The 17,369-nt window shown below is 56.3% G+C and overlaps 1 protein-coding gene across 1 annotated transcript in view; it reads right to left on the bottom strand.

The window, feature by feature from the left end:
- CUNH1orf127 (chromosome unknown C1orf127 homolog) overlaps positions 1-17,369 on the bottom strand; it is a 76,108-nt gene that overhangs the window by 5,857 nt on the left and 52,882 nt on the right. The window contains exons 4-10 of the mRNA XM_045299202.1: positions 12,251-12,375; positions 10,004-10,147; positions 5,756-5,794; positions 4,527-4,664; positions 3,868-3,952; positions 2,598-2,794; positions 2,262-2,385 (exon numbers count right to left, since the gene is read on the bottom strand). Coding sequence (XP_045155137.1) covers positions 2,262-2,385; positions 2,598-2,794; positions 3,868-3,952; positions 4,527-4,664; positions 5,756-5,794; positions 10,004-10,147; positions 12,251-12,375 — 852 coding nt within the window. The remainder of the gene's footprint in view (positions 1-2,261; positions 2,386-2,597; positions 2,795-3,867; positions 3,953-4,526; positions 4,665-5,755; positions 5,795-10,003; positions 10,148-12,250; positions 12,376-17,369) is intronic.

Here is a 17,369-nt window from a genome sequence, read left to right as displayed (position 1 = left end):
TGGAAAGACATTGCTGCTCGCCTTCCAGGATCTGCAAGCTTCTAAAAGGAGCCCTGGTGGCACCAAGGTTAGGCCAGTCAAAGGTCGGTGTTCTGAATCCACCCCCGCTACCCAGACAAACATTGTGCCAGTCTGCTTCCATGGAGATCTGCTACTTTGGAGACACAACAGGGCAGTTCTCCTCTGCCCTCTAGGGCCACTGAGAGCCGGAATGGCCCGGAGGACACTGGGTTGGTTCACAGCTCCCCCAGCACCAGCTGTTGCAGGGCTCAGTCTGACTCACGGCGCACACCCCCGCACCCCGTATGTCAGAGTCAGACTGCACGCCCACAGTTTCGAGGGTGAATTTGTCAGACGCAGATCACCAGGTCTTTCTTCTGAGGCACCTCGCCCAACTTTTGCCTCTCAGTGAGCGTGCCCATTGTTGGGGCCGCCCAAGGGCTCCCCAGAGAAGCCAACCCCTCCGTGCCTCTGCTCCTGGCTGAACATGCCACTTCCTCCTCTGTTCTGAACACGCATGAGCTTTCAAAGGGAGAATTTGTCCTGAAGGCTCTAGCCAGGTTTCTGGGACCCCACCACCACCGGGGAGGAGGAGGGGGGATGCAGGGGCAGCGGGTAGTAAAAGGAACCTGTGGAAAAAATCTGCTACCACAGTTCTCTCAGGCAATCCCAGCATCTTACTAGGCCAACTTACTAGCTGTATGTTTACCCAGAGACTGTTCTTTACCTGAAACATTTTTTCTTTAAGACTCCTAGTGACTTTTCAGTCAAACGAGCACTTAAGGAAAGGTACGGCCCGGCAAGGATGAGAGGCAGAGTGAGACCCAGCCCCCGACGGCGAGCGGATCTCAGACAAGAGAAAGAATCGAGTCTTTGCACCAGGAACTATAATAAGACTGGAAAGTTGTAGGGGTTGGGAAGGTGCGCTGGGAGCCTGGGATGGGGAGAGACTCATTGTGGTGCTGATATTAAATTAATAAAATGGGGGAGAGAACCTTCTTTCCTGATCTAAATCTCTCCAGAGAGGACATCAAAAAAAAATCTTCTTAAAATATTTTTTTATGGCAGTAGCTGGTCTATTTTTGTGTTTTATTCACTATCTCTCTACCCGGCACCTACTGTCTCTTCAAAGCCCAGAACAAAAGATCATGGGCTCCCGGGCATCTCCCCCAAGGCTGCCTGCCTTCCACCTCAGTCCTCAGCAGTCTCTTATCTCCCCTTCCAGACTGGACGCTTGTGAATAAGGACCACTTCCCATGGCCTCTGCCCCCGCCCCAGGGGCCTCTCGCCAGTAAGTATTTCATGAGTTTTCCTTGGATAAGATTCTAGCGGCGGCGCCCCTCCTCCCCCCACCTTCCTTTTCCAAAAGCAATGTCATGGGGCAGGAACTTTGAAACAACAACAACAACAACACAAAAGACAGCCAAAATGTGTAAGAAACTCTCAAGAAAACATTGGCATTTTGTAGCCCAGTGTCTGCACTCACCACCCTCTCCTGGGCCCCTGCCTTCCCTTTGTTTCTCATTCTGAATTTGGGACTAGATGTGGGCAGTCCCCCCTTTTAATCTTGAAAACCGAAACATCACATCCTGGTAACGGGCATTCTGGCTCTCTTAACATCTGAGTTAGATCTCCGTCGCGTCTGTCTTCCATTGAGGACAGCTAGGAAGGGTAAGATGAAAGTGATCAACAGCATTTGTGAATTATGTGCATTTCCTTGCGCTGTATTTCAATGGGCTTTGCTCCTGGTGGTTCCGCCTGTGCGAACAGCAGCCCGTCTGGGAGCCGGGCTTGCACGGAGGACACCCCGCGCCCCCCAGCCCGTCAAGACCCAGCGTCTTCGCGCCGAGGACACACGCCACACGTAGCAGATGGCACCTCTCAAGCTGCGATTCAACCGCAGCAGGTGGCAGTCTCCGGTCAGAGACCTGGAGAGCTGAGACCACACCGGGGTCGCCGGGCAGACCCCAGCAGAACTCCCTCATCTGGTGCCAGGCACGCTTCGAAGCCCACGGAGCAGATGAAACCAATCAGGAAATCGCTGAGGTCCTGCAACTGCCAGGGTGTGCCCTGCCCAGGTCCCCACTTGTGCTCCCGTGTCACCCCAGTTCCACCCAGTGGGTCTGATGCATTGTTCCCTTGGTTGGGTGTGGGGAGCCTTATCACGGGAGAAAAGAACCACAGGGCCGAGGAAGGGGGTGGGGGCAGGCCACATGTACCCCTTCAAAGCAGGCCCCCCTCACCCTTGGCACTTCCCTTACCCACGCACTGGAAGAAATTCTCCGCTGTCCAGAGGGCTGGGGTGGCTGCCTCCGCAAATACCAGGCTCAGGTCGACCCTGGAGAAAGCTTGGGTTCCTGGAGCTCCTTGGTCCTCCTGGCATGGCTGTGGGGCCAGGAGGAATTAATTATGGGTGACAGGGTGCATTCTGTGCCCAGCAAACATGCCGCCTTGACAAGGGTGCCCAGCCTCTGAGGCATGTAAGACCGTGTCTGTGTTCAGCCAGCCCGAAGAGCTGCTCCTCTCCCTGTTTCTGACGCCCCGTGTGGTCAGTCGCCCAAAGGAGAAGGGGCCCCAGGAGGGGGCAGGACACTGACCTGGACCTGGAGCAGCCCAGCCGCTGGGATGCTGGCCACCACCAAGTCTGGGCTCTCTGTGACTCTGAAGGTGCTGGACTGGAGGACTCGGAGGGACCGTAGGGTCAGGCTTTCCTCGATGTAGGGGCCCCTCTTGACCAGACCCAGTCTCTGCTTGGGGATGTGAACGAAGACGTCTAGTTGGGGCTGGGATGACACTGGAGTGTGCAAGGACACAGGCACCAAAATGACACACTTCCCAAGGATTTGTACGGGGCTTTAGTCGGGCCCCCACCTGGGGTGCCCTGGCCTCACTGCCTGCACAGGTGGGGGGGGATTTGAGTGCACTGACAGAGAAGAGGGAAAAGCCCTCCCACCAGGTGACCCTGCTGTGTGCAAAGGCTGCTAAGGAAGCCCACGATGCTGGGACCGGTGCTGCCCCGGAAGCTGCCGAAAAAGCTCAGCTAAGACCATCCTCAGCCTCGGTGACCTAGCCAGGTGCCCCCTCCAAGACTCAAGTGGCTTTTAAGAAATACAGCTCTGATCAGTTGTTTACCCTTTAGCAAGAATTCCGTTGTGTCAGCTCTCTCAAGAGGTATTTTGAGCCAGCTCTGCAGTTGCTAAATGAGAGCATCGGTCTCCAAATACAGGGATTTCGGACATCACGGATAGGCAGAGGGATGTCTGGGGGCCTGGCGAGGCCGTTCCCAAAGCCAAACTCACCAGGGCCTTGCCTGTGAAACTCATTTCATAATCACATTCTCTGCAAATGTGAGGCTGCCCACACAGGATGCAGCCTTGTCTCCACCGAATTTTGCATGGAGTTCTTTAGAATCAAAATTCCCTGGAGGTAGGAAGTGGTCTTCCAGGTCCCGGGGTAATGACGCTATCCTGGACTGGAAAAACGGGGCTCGGCTGCTTGAGCCCAGGGCCCTGCTGAAGGTGGCAGGCCCCACCCCACCCCCCTGCTGTTGTAGAGCATCCCCAAGGTTCTCAGACCCCCAGGATCCCATCTTGGGATGTGCTGGGAGCTTGGAGACCAGGTTGAGTGGATGCTTCGACTTTCATCCCTGCTCCGTATCCCACCCTCTCGCGGCCGCACCGTCAGCCTCGCAGCACGATCATGCCTTCCTTGTCGCAGGCATTTCACAGGTGCCGGGGTCACGGGGTCACGAGAAGGAGAGGTGGGATGGAACCCAGGAGAATGCGCTGCCCATGGGGAGGAGGAGAAGCAGGCGAACGAGTGATGGAGCTGGCAAAAGTGGACCCTAGGGGCGCTCCTGGGCCTTACCCGGTGGGCAGGTGGCTTCTAAAGAATAGGCCGAGTGGCCACCGACCAGCCAGAGCAGCAGCAGCTCCGTGGAGGTGTTCAGCACCTGCCGGGGGCACAGCGTCCCCTGTGACCTCTAACCCTGCTGCTTCCTCTGCGAAACCCCGCTTTGCAGAGCCCACCCTCTTCCCACCTTCGGACCAGCCCCCAGGATTGCCCTACCCCAACCCGGGGGGTGGGGGGGTGGGGGGTGTTTCAGAGCCCAGGCCAGGGACCGCTGCTCCGCTGCAACCAGGAAATATTATTTTGCTGGGATATTTTTAGCAGGAAGAGCGCTCAGAGCAAATGTCATGTGAGCCGTCTTCTCTTACACGGCAACTTTGGGCTATTTAAGGAGATGGTAATTACGCTCCTGCCACCCTGATCAGAACGCACGGAATACATGATTGCAGGAGCCCCCCCATCTGCCGAGCGGAGCACTTTACACTAATGGGGCCCAATTTTCGAAGCCGCCTGCCTAAATCTGTCCAGCTTCACAGGTGGACATTTGAGTTGGTGCCGGAGGGGCAGCAAGGGGCTCTTTGGGGCCGCGCTCCTGCTCCCCCCAGTGTCGGGGCCGGGAGGGGAGGGAGCTCGAACTTGGAGTGCCTCCCCCAGCAGGGCCAGCTGCCCACACTGACCTCCCGTCTCTGAAGGAGCTCTGACCTCGGGCTCTGGACGGTGATGGTGGTGGCATTGGTGTCCACATCCAGTCCTATCAGGCTGGCGTCCTCCAGGGATGCCACCAGCTCCCCTCGAAGGGACAGCAGCCACGGGCCCTGGAGAAGCAAAGCACCGAGAACCCCGGGGGTGCACCAATGTGGGGGCTGGGAGCAGAGACCCTTGAGAGGACACTCAGCAAAGTGAAAGGGCCATCGGGAGATGGGTAGGACTGAGGGGGACAGCCAAACTGGATGCCTCCATGCCTTGTCCTTTGAGGGAGCGGACCTCTTGCAGGAGGGCTTGGCGTGTATGTGCAGTAGGTGTGCAATGTGGCAGAAGGAACGAGTAAACGGTGGCCCCCACAGCAATGCCCTGCAGCCTCCCCAGGCCCAGACCCAGGTCAGACTCCGATGAAGTCCTGGCCTCGGGTTAAGGGGCCGTTGTGAGGGTGACGCAGGACTGGGTAGTGGTCTGTTCCTTGTAGCCGACCTATCAGCCCCTGATAAGAACAGTCAGCCAGCGGCCATCAGAGCCTCAAATACAGGTAGGTGCCTGGATGGGGGGAAGGGCAGGGAGGACTGGCTGGAGGGAGTTGGGAGGAGAGTACCCACAGAGAAGTGAAGCAGGGAAGGGGTGGGCTCCTTCTGGGAGTCCTTGAGCCACAGCCCCGCTGGGGTCAGCTCACTCGCTCACTCACTGCCACCGAGTCCATGTCAGCTCCTAGTGACCCTATCGGACAGATAGAGCTGCCCTGGTGGGTTTCTGAGCCTGTAACAACTCTTTACAGGATTAAAAGAAACACTTCACCTTTTTCTTGTGGAATGGCAGGTGGTTTTGAACCACCGACCTTGCAGTTAGCATGGCAATGGTAACCCACTATACTACCAGGTCTCCTAGGGCCAGCTTTCTAGAGTTCCAGGAACAGCTGTTCAGTATGGAAGGAGCCGCCTTGCCTACGAGCGAGCTCTCCGTCTCAAGAGATGCGGGCAGAGAGCCAGTGTGGGCAGCACTGTCCTCTCCTCTTGGGGTTCCTCTCAGTGGGCCTCAGAGCTCTCCCGGAAAGGTGCTGGCAGTGTCACATGATGACTGCCAAGCCACCAGCCTGGAAGAGTGGGCCTCGTCCACCAACACTCTCCACAGGGAGCGCCCCCGAGCCTGCAGAGAACAGGCCACCAACCTTCTTGGAGAATTCTCCTGCCCCACCTACCTGTCCACTGGAGCTTCCCAGGGGCAGCGGCCGGGAAACCTGCAGAACAAAGAGGAGGCAGCATCTCCCTGGCAAACAGGCGGCAAAGGTGAGTCAACACTTCTGCTGAAGCTGGCGAGCTGGCCATTACCCCAGCAGGAGGCTGGCGGGGGAGAGGTGCCAGCCGGGCTGTTTACTCATTAAGACAAGAAAATCATTTATGTTCTGGGACTCGAGTGTCAACAGTCCCAGGGAAATGTCACCGGCTCAGCTGCCACCCTGGGCCTGGCCAAGGGGGCAGCTGGGGTCCTGGGTACAGCTGGTGCAGCCTGCGGTGGGGATGCCCCTGGGGCCCACTTGCCACTAAGGTGGCTTCCCCGGGCCCTTTGTGCATCTTGCTTTTGTTTCTAGCCCACCCATGTCTTCCTCGCCTTGCTCCTTTCTGTTCTTGACCAAGCATGCACGGTGGGGGGGTGGGGGGGTATCAAAAGGAGGTCACGGGATGACCAACAGACCCAGTGTGTCTGAGGCTGAGAGGTGTCCCTGAATATGGGGGTCTCACTGCTAAGAAAACTCCCCTGGCGACCCCATGTGTGTGCAGAGAGGACCCACAGGTTTCGAATGGCTGGAAGCCCATCACCAGGCCTTTCTTCCATGCTCCCGGTGGGGGTGAATTCCAACCTCCAAGCCCTCAGTCGGCAGTCAAGACCATAACCGTTTGCACCACCCAAGGGGCTCAAAACCAGGGCAGTCCGGGGCACACAGGGCCAGCTGGTCACCCTCCTGTGCCAGAGCGCTGCAGGGCTGCTGCACAGAGGAGGCTTCCAGCAAGTGGATCCCTCCTCTCTATTATGCTTCCCCCAGACTCCCCTCTGGGCAAGCAGCCTGAGGCACAAGGAGAGTCACAGACCAGCAGAGAGCCCCTCAGAGACCGCCAGCCTCCCCATCGGCGTAGGAGAGGGGAAACTGAGGCCAGAGAGGAAAAGATCCTAGACACGCCCCATGTCCCACGCGGGCTGAGAGGTGCTCCCATTGGACTGGCCAAATGGCACCTCCCTCTCTGACCCCAGCTCTTCCCTGCCCCTGCTGCCTCCTCATGGAAGATCGACCCCCCACCTTCGCAGCGGAGGGAGCCCTTGGGCCTGCGGGTCCTCACAACTGACCACCTCCATTCACTTGGGACAGGATGGGGGCACATGCTGCGTGCGGTTTAGGGATGGGGTGGATATGATGCAGCACGTTGTCCCCTTTCCAGCCTCAGATTCTTATCCCTCTGTTCCTGAGTCCCAGGTGGGTCCACTGCAGCGCGCCACCCCCACCCCCACCCCCGCACCCGCACCCGCACCCGGAGCTCTTTCAGGCGGCGCCCAGGCGCGAGGCTATATTTAGGGCCCGCGGACATTCGGCAGGACCTCGGGCCGCCTGCTCTGGGAGCAATCGCTAATCACCGCATTGAGTTTGCGGGTGCCCCTGGGCACACTTAACCCAGGGCAATGAATAGTTATTGCCGGCCTCCCCGCTCGGGGCCTGTGGGCACACTTAAGCGAGCTTGCGGATGGCTGCGTGCGGGGCACGACTCGGGTACACCCTTGGGCACCCTGCGCCATCAGCGGGGAGAGGCAGAGTATTAAATATCTGTGCCCTGTGCCCACAGCTGCATTTAGCCAAGGGCAAGGCCGGGGAAATGACTTTAATTAAAACTTAATGCAAGTTCAAGGTGCAGCCACGGAAGCGGCGGCTGCGCCAGTCACCAGGAATGAATCAGTCAATTCGATGAGGTTTGGGGGGGTGGGAGGGGTGACGGGAACGGGGCAGGGAGACGCGGCTTCTGTCGAGAGCCGCATCTTCGCTGTGGGAAGCGGGTCCGCCCCGAGCTCAGAGGCCCCCGGTTGGTGAAGGGTGATGGGGATTCGGGAGTTGGGGCGCCTGGGAGCAGAGCGGGTCCCGCTGTCCTCAACCTCCTGGCCCGGAGTCGCCGGACTCGGGAACATTGGCCCCCTGGTGGCAGCTCCCAGAATTACAGGCCCAGTGCGGAGCGGGGAATGACCAGCCCTGCGATGCCAAGGCAGGTCCTGGTGGGACTGGGGTGAGACCCTGGAGAAGCAACACCAGGGTGGGCATGGCTACTCTGTGCCACTGAGAAAGCACGGGGGCCGAGCGAGCTCTGTGCACTGGCCCCGTAAGATTGGAGAGAAATGAGTTTCAGGAAGCAGATGGCTCCTTCCCCACCTTTACACACACGTTTGGAATTCAGAACAGATGACAATTGGACTATAAGGGTTCCCCGCGGGAGCAAGAGACTGTCGTATTCAAATGTGTCCTATTGGTGCAGACCATGGTGCCTGAAAGGTCGGTGTTGTGAGCTGTGGCAGAGCTGCCCCAGACTCCTGGCAGCCACGGGCACAACCTAAAGAAACTGCCTGGGGTGTTGGGTTGGGTTGCCCGTGGTTTGCGTGGGCTGGAGATTTCCAGGCCTTTCTTCCTAGTTAATGTGGAAGCCGCTTGTTTTTATCATCTTAAGGGTGGTGGCTGTGAATTGAACCCTGTGGGGGTCGGGGGTGAGATAGGGGTAGGCAAGGACTCTACCACTGAACTAGCTCTGCTCTGGTCAGATACCTACCAGCCAGCTGGCTCTGGCTACAGAACAAAACGTTGCCTGGTCCTGGTGCCCTCGTGCATCTGTTCACCCGCCTAAGCCCGTTGTTCAGCCCCCATGTCTGTCCATCTCTGGGAGGGTTCACCTCTTCCTCTGGCCCTCACCTCACCCGGCAATGTCCTTTTCTCATGGCCGGCCATAAAAAACCAAACTCCCTGCCATCTGGTCAGCACTGACTCGACCGTGAGCCTCTAGGACAGGGTAGAACTGCCCCTATGGGTTTCCAAGCCTGTAACTCTTTCCAAGAGTGGAAAGCCCCATCATTCTCCCAAAAAGCAGCTGGTTGTTTTGAACTGCTGACCTTGGAGTTAGCCACCCAAGTTGTAACCACTACTCGACCAGGGCTCATAGAGCAGGTGCTTACTAAATGCTTGTTGCGTGATTGGCCTTCATAGCTTTTTTATTCTAAGCTCCTTCTTCCCTTCCTTTTTCCCCTCCCTTCCCCGCCCCGCTCCCTTTGCCTTCCCTAGTCCCACCTTCCCCACAATCTCCGGCAAAAGTTGCAAACTGGTGTCACTCAAATCAAGGCCAGCCAGTCACGTTTTGTTTGAGCCAGGTCATGTTTCACAAGATTTAAGTCGATTTTTTTAAATTGGGGGACTTCACATGTAATTATGGGTTCCTCATTTCTTTGCAAAGTTGGAAAATTGAGCCAGGTGAGGTTGGAGGGGAGTGATGATGCCCATGGTATTGGTGGGGGTGGGGGAGGTTGGGGCATGGTTGCCCCCGCTTCCCACAGCCCTACCCTCTGCAGGGTCCCCTCTATCACCACCAGCTGGGACACCTGGGGCAAGCTCCCTGAACTCTGGGCTCAGTTTGCTTCTCTGCTACTAGCCCACCCAGTACCGCATGGGAAGAAAGTTCTAGAGATCTGCTTCCATTGAGATTACGGCCAAGAAACCCCATGGCGCAGCTCTGCCTCTCTAACCCATGGGGTTGCCGGAGGGCAGGAGCAACCCGGTGGTCACCGCTGACAACAGCAGTGGTTTAGAACGGCCAGGGAAGATGGATGAGGCTGAGGAAGAGCAGTGAGCCGAATACCATAGTGCCCGGCACCCGGTGGCATGTAAACTCAAAGAGCTCACTGGCCTGTTACCGCAAAGTTTTGCCTTTCTGCATGAGCTGCAATGGGGCATCAAGCACAGTTGCCCACAGTCAACCACATGCGACCTAAAGGGCCAGCATTTGCCCCAAAATCAAACTCAGAAGGCAGCAGTGGGGGCGGAGAGATGGAAACCCAGCGCTGTTACACTGATGTGAGTGTGACCTATGTCAGGGGAACGCAGCATGAATTATTGAATGGGAACTTCATCTCTCTATGAATTCCAGCCCAAAAAGGTTGAAAACAAAATCAGAGCTCTTTCCTCCCTGCTCTAACCATCCCTTCTCACTTCCAGCTCAGACACCCCTCTCCTGGCCCTGGCCCTTCCTCCCCTACAAACCTGGTCTTGAGGGGGGACGGAGACACCTGGGTGAAGTCGAAGTGGTACCCACGAGGGCCGAGGAGGCCTGCTAAACCGATGCCGCCTGCCCCTCCTGGCCGGGGCCATCTCCTGGCTCAGGGGTGGCAAGCCCAGCCTGGAATGTCCTCTGCCGACCTCCGAACCCTTTACCTGGATGAACTCAGGTCCGCAGCGGACGTACACTTGGTCCAGCTTTGGCGTTCTCACTGGACACTCCATGATATAGCCATCACTCCGCTCCGGCCCGCTCACCCCTTTCTGAAAGACTCTGATTTCCAACCTATAATTTGCTTTCTAGAAATAGGGCGAAATTCACGTGTGCAAATGAAAGAGGGAAATACAGTTAATAGGCTGAAATTATAGGTCAGTGATTAATCACAGAAAAAGTGATGAACAGTTACTGCCTAGACACTGGGCAGGCCTCCTGGAAGAGGGCCCAAGGCCAGGAAGGCCGCAGAAGCCGGGGCCCGAATCTGGGCTTCGGCAGCAGTTCAGCCCCCACTAGGGAAGCACCCTTGGGACTGGGCCATTCATAGATGTCGGGAAGCTCACACGCCTGAACAAGAAATTCGCCTAAACATCACTTGCCGGTTGATACACATTGGCGCCTTCAACCCTCATGATGACCTTGTGGGTAGGCTTCTTATTCCCATTTTACAGGTGAGACCATTGAGGCTCAGAGGAGGGGACCAAGCCAAAGGCAGGTGGCATGCAACCACTCCTGGGACTGCGCTTGATGAAGACCAGGCCGGGCTTCTTTGAGACTCGATTTCAGGCTTGCTGGGGGCTTCAAAGCTGTCGAAACAGCAAGCCCCACAAGGGACGTGGAGCCAACCTCACTCCTGGTGGGGGCCTGAAGTGGGGGCTGTGTGAAGGGCGTGTGGTGGCCAGGAGGAAGATAAAGTGGAGGGGCAGCATCCTCTGCTATCACGTGGGTTCCAGCTCCTAGAGGCTCCGGGGGACACAGCCAGCTGCTCCTTTGGGTTTCGGGGGTTGCCATACTTGACAGGAGCAGACAGCCTCCTCTTTCTCCCACGGAGTGACTGGTGGGACCTCAAAGTTAGCAGTCCGACCTTGAATCCACACAGCCACCAGGGATAGAATTCTGCCTTTCACTCGCCCCCCCCCTCCCCCCGCTCCTGGCCAAAACCCCACTCAGGAGGCGCTCCGAGCTTGGATAAGCAGGGAAAGAAGAAATGGAGCGTGGGGTAAACGGAGGCGAGAAGGGAAAAAAAGCTAGCTCGGTAGTGTTGTTTGACCCGGGGTGTGCAAGCAGGTAATCGCTCAGCTGCCACCCGAAAGGTTGGGGTTCAAGTTCACCCAAGTGCCCCGGAAGAAAGGCCTGGGAATCTACTTTCAAAGAACCAGCCATTGGAGACCCGGTGGGGCTCAGCTCTATTCTGACACCTGGGATTGCCTGGAGCAGTCTACTTGAGGGGGACTGGATGGGTTTGATTGATGGGGGTGCCTTCGCACCAGCCCCCTCCCCACCCCCTCCCCGGAGCGTCAGCTCCCCTTGTTTTCCTCTGACTGGCCTAGGCCCCCTCCTCAGACTCCAGCTCCCAAACCCCTCCCCTCGGCTGGGCCTTCCCTGGGTTGAGGTTGGGTGGGGCCTGGAGTCCAGGCAATTTGGAGAAAGGGACTCCTTTAAGAAATAGAAGAAACATCTGTGCAAAATACACAACACGGCTTGGCAAGTTTTACCAAGTTCTGCAGCACTGAGAGGAGCTCAACCTGACGGTGCCCCCAGGCCCAGGAATGGCACAGGTTCCGTGCCTTTGGCTCCGTCACGTGCCTCCTCTGTAAAATGGGAATAAGAAAGCCTTCCAAGGAGACGCAGTCCTGATGCCCAAAGGAACAAACAGCTGTCCACTGTCAGGTGGTATCTGGGTGAAGTCCCAGGGGCGCAGGAGGGGTTTGTGCAAGTGGGGGGCCGAGAAGCTTCCGCTGCACCGCTCTGCAGCAGCGCAGCCTATGCGACTCCACGGTGCCATTCGCTCACTTCATTGCGCCCTTCCTGAGCCCCTACTGCATGCCAGGCCCTGGCCTCGTTGGGAGCAGGAGCATCCTCAGTCAGGAGGCAGGAGGCAGCAGGTGCCCGGCAGCAGGTGCATCGCAGAGGAGGGCTAGTGCGCTACCAGGAAGACTGCCTGCAGGAGGCAGCATCTGAGCTGGGCGAGCACAGCTCTTGGTGTCCTTGCCTGTAAGCTCCGTGAGGGCATAGAGTGGGTCTCCCGGTCTCCCTCAGCTCAGTGCCAGGCACGGGACAGGTTTCTACAGAGGAACAACAGTGCCTGCCGCGTCTCCTGACTTGGTATCGGTGCCCAGGCGAAGCTCTCTTTGCATTCCCAAAGACAGCCCCGAGTCGCTTGATAAGAAGGTGTGCCCTGCGCTTACCTCCTTCTGCACAAAGCAGGCCGAGTACAGAGCTCGGAAGAGGAAGTCTCCATCAGGGGTGGGATGCAGGAAGTAGCCACACTGAGCAAGAAGAGGATCCAGGTGGGGGGCGCTCCTCCAGGGCCCTGGAACAGGAAAGAGGTGCAAGGGAAGTCCTCAAGGGAAGTCAGAGACCCTCAGGCACCTAGAGAGAAACCAAAGGGCTGCCTTGCCCTTACCTGCTGCAGGTTGGCGATACCAGATTTTCACTCAGGTAACACGAGCGTTGTATGGAGTTTTTGAACCACACAGCCCGCTGGGAGCATTTGTTTCCTGTGCACGGTATACGCATGTGCACTATATTTGCGTGGGTGCACGAGTTGTTAAAAACTATCCTGGTCGTACTAGGAGAAGACCTGGCAAGGTAGTGGTCCTACCTTCAAAATAGGTCCAGCGTTTGGTCCTTTCTCCCCCCCACTGTGCCCCGAGTTCCTGCCTTGTCTTCCGTCTCCCAGCATCCTCCTACACATGCACCATCTCCTCTCCACCGGGTGGCCGGCAGGGTCCAGTGAGAAACAAAGTCGGTCTGGGCCCCCACCCCGTTCTTCCTCAGTGTAAAAGTCAAAACCCTTCAAGGTCTCGCACAAGTTGCCCCCTGCTCCCTGGCCACCCCTCTCACTTCCCTTGCCCGCCTGCCCGCCCTTCAAGCTCCAGCCTCATGGGAGTTCCTGGCTGCATCTCTGCAGGCAGGCTCGCTCCTGCCTCGCAACCTTCACACAGGCAGCACCCTTGACCTGGACACTCCTTTCTCGCTCCCTGCTCTGCTTCCTCGATGTCATCCTCAGTGAGACTCCTCCTGCTCCAATCCTACTCTCTTCTTGTCCTTTTAGGTCCCACTTCCTGCAATCCGCAAGGTCAGCAGTTCAAAACCACCAGTGGCTCCAGAGAGGAAAGCTGGGACTTTCTTACACCCCTAAAGACTTATAGTCTCCGAAGCTCACAGCGGCAGCTCTATGCTGTCCTATAGGGTCGAAATGAGTCAGCACTGACTCGATGGCCGTGTGCTTGGTTTTTTAATGTTTACCGCCTCCCAGAAAGATGGGCTTTCTACTCCCATAAAGAGATACCACCTTGAGCAAAAAAAGAGATTTGGATCCCGTCTTGGAAGCCCACAGGGGCAGTTCTCCCCTGTCCTACGGGGTCACTAGGAGTCAGCATCGGTTCTATGGCCGTGCGTTTGGTTTGGGCTTTCCTGCCTCCCGAACGGTGCAAACAGTCTGCATGCTTCTAAACCAGAAGGAGGAATGGTCAAGCACTCAGAGAAACCTCAGAAAGCCGCCGGCAATCTACTCCTGAAACACTAGCCTTTGACCGTCCAGGGGAGCACAGGTCTACTCCGACCCATGGGAGGGTGTCAGGAACTGGCGTCAGCTCGATGGCAGCTGGTTGTTCCTTTGACTCCACCGACTAATTTGCTCAGAAGCCTGATGGCATAGTGGGTGACACTTTGGACTGCTAACCACAAGGTCAGCGGTTCAGAACCACTAGCCAACTCCTGCAGGGGGGGGCGGGGTTGGGGGTGGGATGAGACTGTCTTCCCCCATAAAGAGTGACAGTCTTGAAATTTACCTGGGCAGTTCCACCCTGTCCTATATCGCCATGAGTCGGCTCTCACCGTGTCAGCCCCACAGGGTCGGGGCACTGATCTGTTTTGTTCGGTGCCTAGTTCGGTGCCTGGCATATCTGTGGGAAAATCTCGTTATCTTTGCATTCCATGTTTCCACAGACCTTTGAAGCCCCCTGCTCACGGGCTCTTTACCCGATAGTTATTGAAGGGGGTCCATCTCAAGAGTGCTCCTTCCGGGTGGAGGGATCACGGGGCGTTTGGGTTTTTTCAAACTGCCTTGGGAATTTTGCTCATTTCCGTAATTAACTTGGACTGCTCGTCTCCTGCTATTTTTCTCTTGAGCTGTTTTTCATAGCTGGCGGTTTCCTTTCCCAATGCCGGGCGCTTCCTCGTGGGTTTGTTGGGAGACGCGGCTCTGGGAACATTTCTGTTGGGGGCTGCAAGGAGCAGGCCGCCTCCCTCTGGATCTTTAGCCAAGCCCCAGCCCCGGCAGAGGCAGACTCTCGCCAGGGAAATAAGCCGTCCCGTCTGGATGTGCAAATTGACCTGCATCGTTTCACTTGGCATTCACGTTTGCACTCTGTAAATATTTGCCTGGCACCCCGCGGCTCGCACCTGCTTGCTGTCCCCTCAAGTTTATGGGAGGCAGCCGGCACCCTCCTCCTTCCGTCCCCACCTGGCACTGCCGGCGCAGCCGCCTGGCAGGAGCACTGCGCCCGCGGAAGCCACAGGTGTCTCTGACAGCGCCTAAAACTAATGGCCTGTGGCTGGCCGCTGCGACTAATTCTCTGATTATTGACTTTACGATTTTACGCTGAAAACTTCTCTATAATAACACAGAAATGTTTAATGGGCTCTATCCATAGCCATAAAAATTACTTATTGAACAAGCATTTTAAAACTATTAATCTATTGTTTCCCATTAATAATGGCTCTCCAAAGAACAGCCGATGGTTTAATGTATCCGAGGCATTTCTCCTCGAAAAGTGGCCTTTTCATACACAAACTCAGCTCCCGAGGCAACATGGGCTGGCCGGTCAGCCAGGGGCTGCTGGCCCTCCCCCCCCCCTCCCCCCAGACCTCTCTCAGTGCTTCTAGAGAGGGAACAGGTCTGGGAGGTTTCCCTGGACCAGTGGTTCTCAACCCTCACAATGATGGGACCCTTTCATACAGTTCCTCATGTTGGGGTGACCCCCCAACCATACAATTATTGTTGTTGCTACTTCATCACTGTCATTTTCGCTACTGTTATGAATCGGGCGACCCCTGTGGAAGGGTCGTTCAATTCCCCAAAGGGGTCGCGACCCACAGGTTGAGAACCGCTGCCCTAGACCTTGGGAGAGGTCAAAATGCCCCTGTCCTCAATTATTTGTCCCTGTGAAAGAGAGGGAAAGAATCCAGATGGCCTGTTCTGTAGCCCCCCACGATGGAGGGTGGGAACAGGGAGAAGCGGGTAATTTGGACATCTCTCTACTCTCTCTTGCATACTTTGGGCGTGGCATCAGGAGGGACTGTCCCTGGAGAAGGACACCTGCTTGGTGAGGTAGCGGCTCCGCGAAGAAGAGGAAGGCCCCCAGGGCAGCGGTTCTCCGCCTTCCTCACGCACGACCCTTTCAAACAGGTCCTCATGTGGTGGGACCCCCAACCATAACACGATCTTCGTGGCTGCTCCAGCACTGTCATTTTGCCACTGTGAGGAATCGGGCGACGCCTGTGCACAGGTTGAGAACTGCTGCCTTATGAGATGGATCGGTACCGGGACTGCATTCATGGACTCAAACAGAAACAATTGTGAGGGCAGCACCAGTCCAGCCCATCACCCCGCTGCCATCGAGTCAATTCTGACTCAGTGGAACCCTGTACAGGGTTTCCCAGGCCGTGAATCCACACAGCAGCAGACGGCCTCGGCTTTCCCCCGAAGAGCAGCTGGCGGGTTTGAACCACCAGCCTTGACGTGAGCAGTCCAGGTTTACCCGACGGCACCACCAGGCACGGAATCAAACGCTGCTTTGTTCTGTCGTACAAAGGGGAGCTGTGAGTCAGAACTGACTGAATAGCACCTAGCCACAACGACGCTTGTTCCTTCCAGAAGGTTCCAGGAAATCACCTTTCAGTGCTCTCTACCCAATTTTTCTGTTGGGAAGTTCATGGCTGGAACATATCTGTGTCACTCTTCCCTCGTTCTGGTAAGTTAGGTGTGCTGTTCCTCACCACTGCCACCCAGAGGAGTCCTGCACGGTGCAAACGGTTAACATGCTCAGCGGCTAAGCAGAAGGCTTAAGGGCCAGGGCCAGATGGAGGTGCCTCAATTACCCACTGAAAACCCCACGGCTCACAGCCCTACTCCGGACACATGGGGGTGTCATGATTCAGAAGCGGCTTGACAGCAACTGGTTTTGACTAGATTAAAACCAACCCCAACTTGGCTTGTCATCTCAGATGTGTAAAAATTGCCCCATTTTAAGACAGTGGGGATTCACAAAAGTTTAAGACAACAGAGGTAAACACTGCTATATACACAATCCTGCAGAGTGGTGGTCTACGAGATGCCCGGATAGACATGCAGGCTGAACAGGTGTGGGAGAGAGAGTGGGCGTCTACCACAAATACATACAGGTCTGACAGAGGGTGTGTATGTACGTGGATTTAATGTTGCTGCAACTATACCCACAAATGTGGTAGAACACACAGGGGACAGAGTTATGGACATTCCTTAGACATAGCAAGCATCTTGAGGATGATGAGTTTTTGGGGATCAGGACGATCATCTTGGGGAACCCCAAGGTCAATCGGCATAGCACAGGTCACAGAGACAGTGTGCCACATCCTACTGTGGTGAGTCTAGAAGCTTGTGAGACGCCATCCAAGGTGAAACGATTGGTCTGTCCCCGTGCAGAGGAAAGAAGAGTGCTGAAAACGGAAAGACCCATGGAAACGAGGAGTCCAGCGGACGACTGGACCACGCAAGCATCAGTCCCCACAACCCGGAGACCAGGAGAGCCAGATGGCTCCCGGCTGCCACCACCAACTGCTCGGAAAAGGATCACGTTAGAGCCGTGGTTCGCAACCTTCCCCACGCCGCGACCCTTTCATACAGCTCCTCATGTGGTGGGGATCCCCAACCATCACATTATTTTCATTGCCACTTCATCGCTGTCATTTCGCTACTGTGATGAATCGGGCGACCCCTGTGAAAAGGCTGTTCGACTTCCAAAGGGGTCGCGACCCACAGGTGGAGAACCGCTGCATTAGAAGGTACTGAATATGTGAAACCAGCTCACAATCATAAAAGAAAATAACTGGTCAGAGAGACTGGTGGAAACCCTGAAACTGTGGTCTTTACCTTTGAGGTGGACGCACCCCTATGTGAAGGAACCCACTACCTAAAATCCATGTTCAGAGGGTTAGCCAAGAAGGAGGGCTGGAGACAGGTAACACAGGGAGGACGTGGGACAGGGCGTGGTATGTTGGGGGAATCGCAATGGATCTGTTGAATCAAAAAGTACATGAATC

Source organism: Echinops telfairi, unplaced genomic scaffold (genome assembly GCF_000313985.2).
Source record: "Echinops telfairi isolate 266 unplaced genomic scaffold, ASM31398v2 ScPeMD7_7457;HRSCAF=8495, whole genome shotgun sequence".
Taxonomy (NCBI): Eukaryota; Metazoa; Chordata; class Mammalia; order Afrosoricida; family Tenrecidae; genus Echinops; species Echinops telfairi.
The sequence above is the reverse complement of the archived record's forward strand: the minus strand, read 5'-3'. Positions and strand labels throughout refer to the sequence as shown.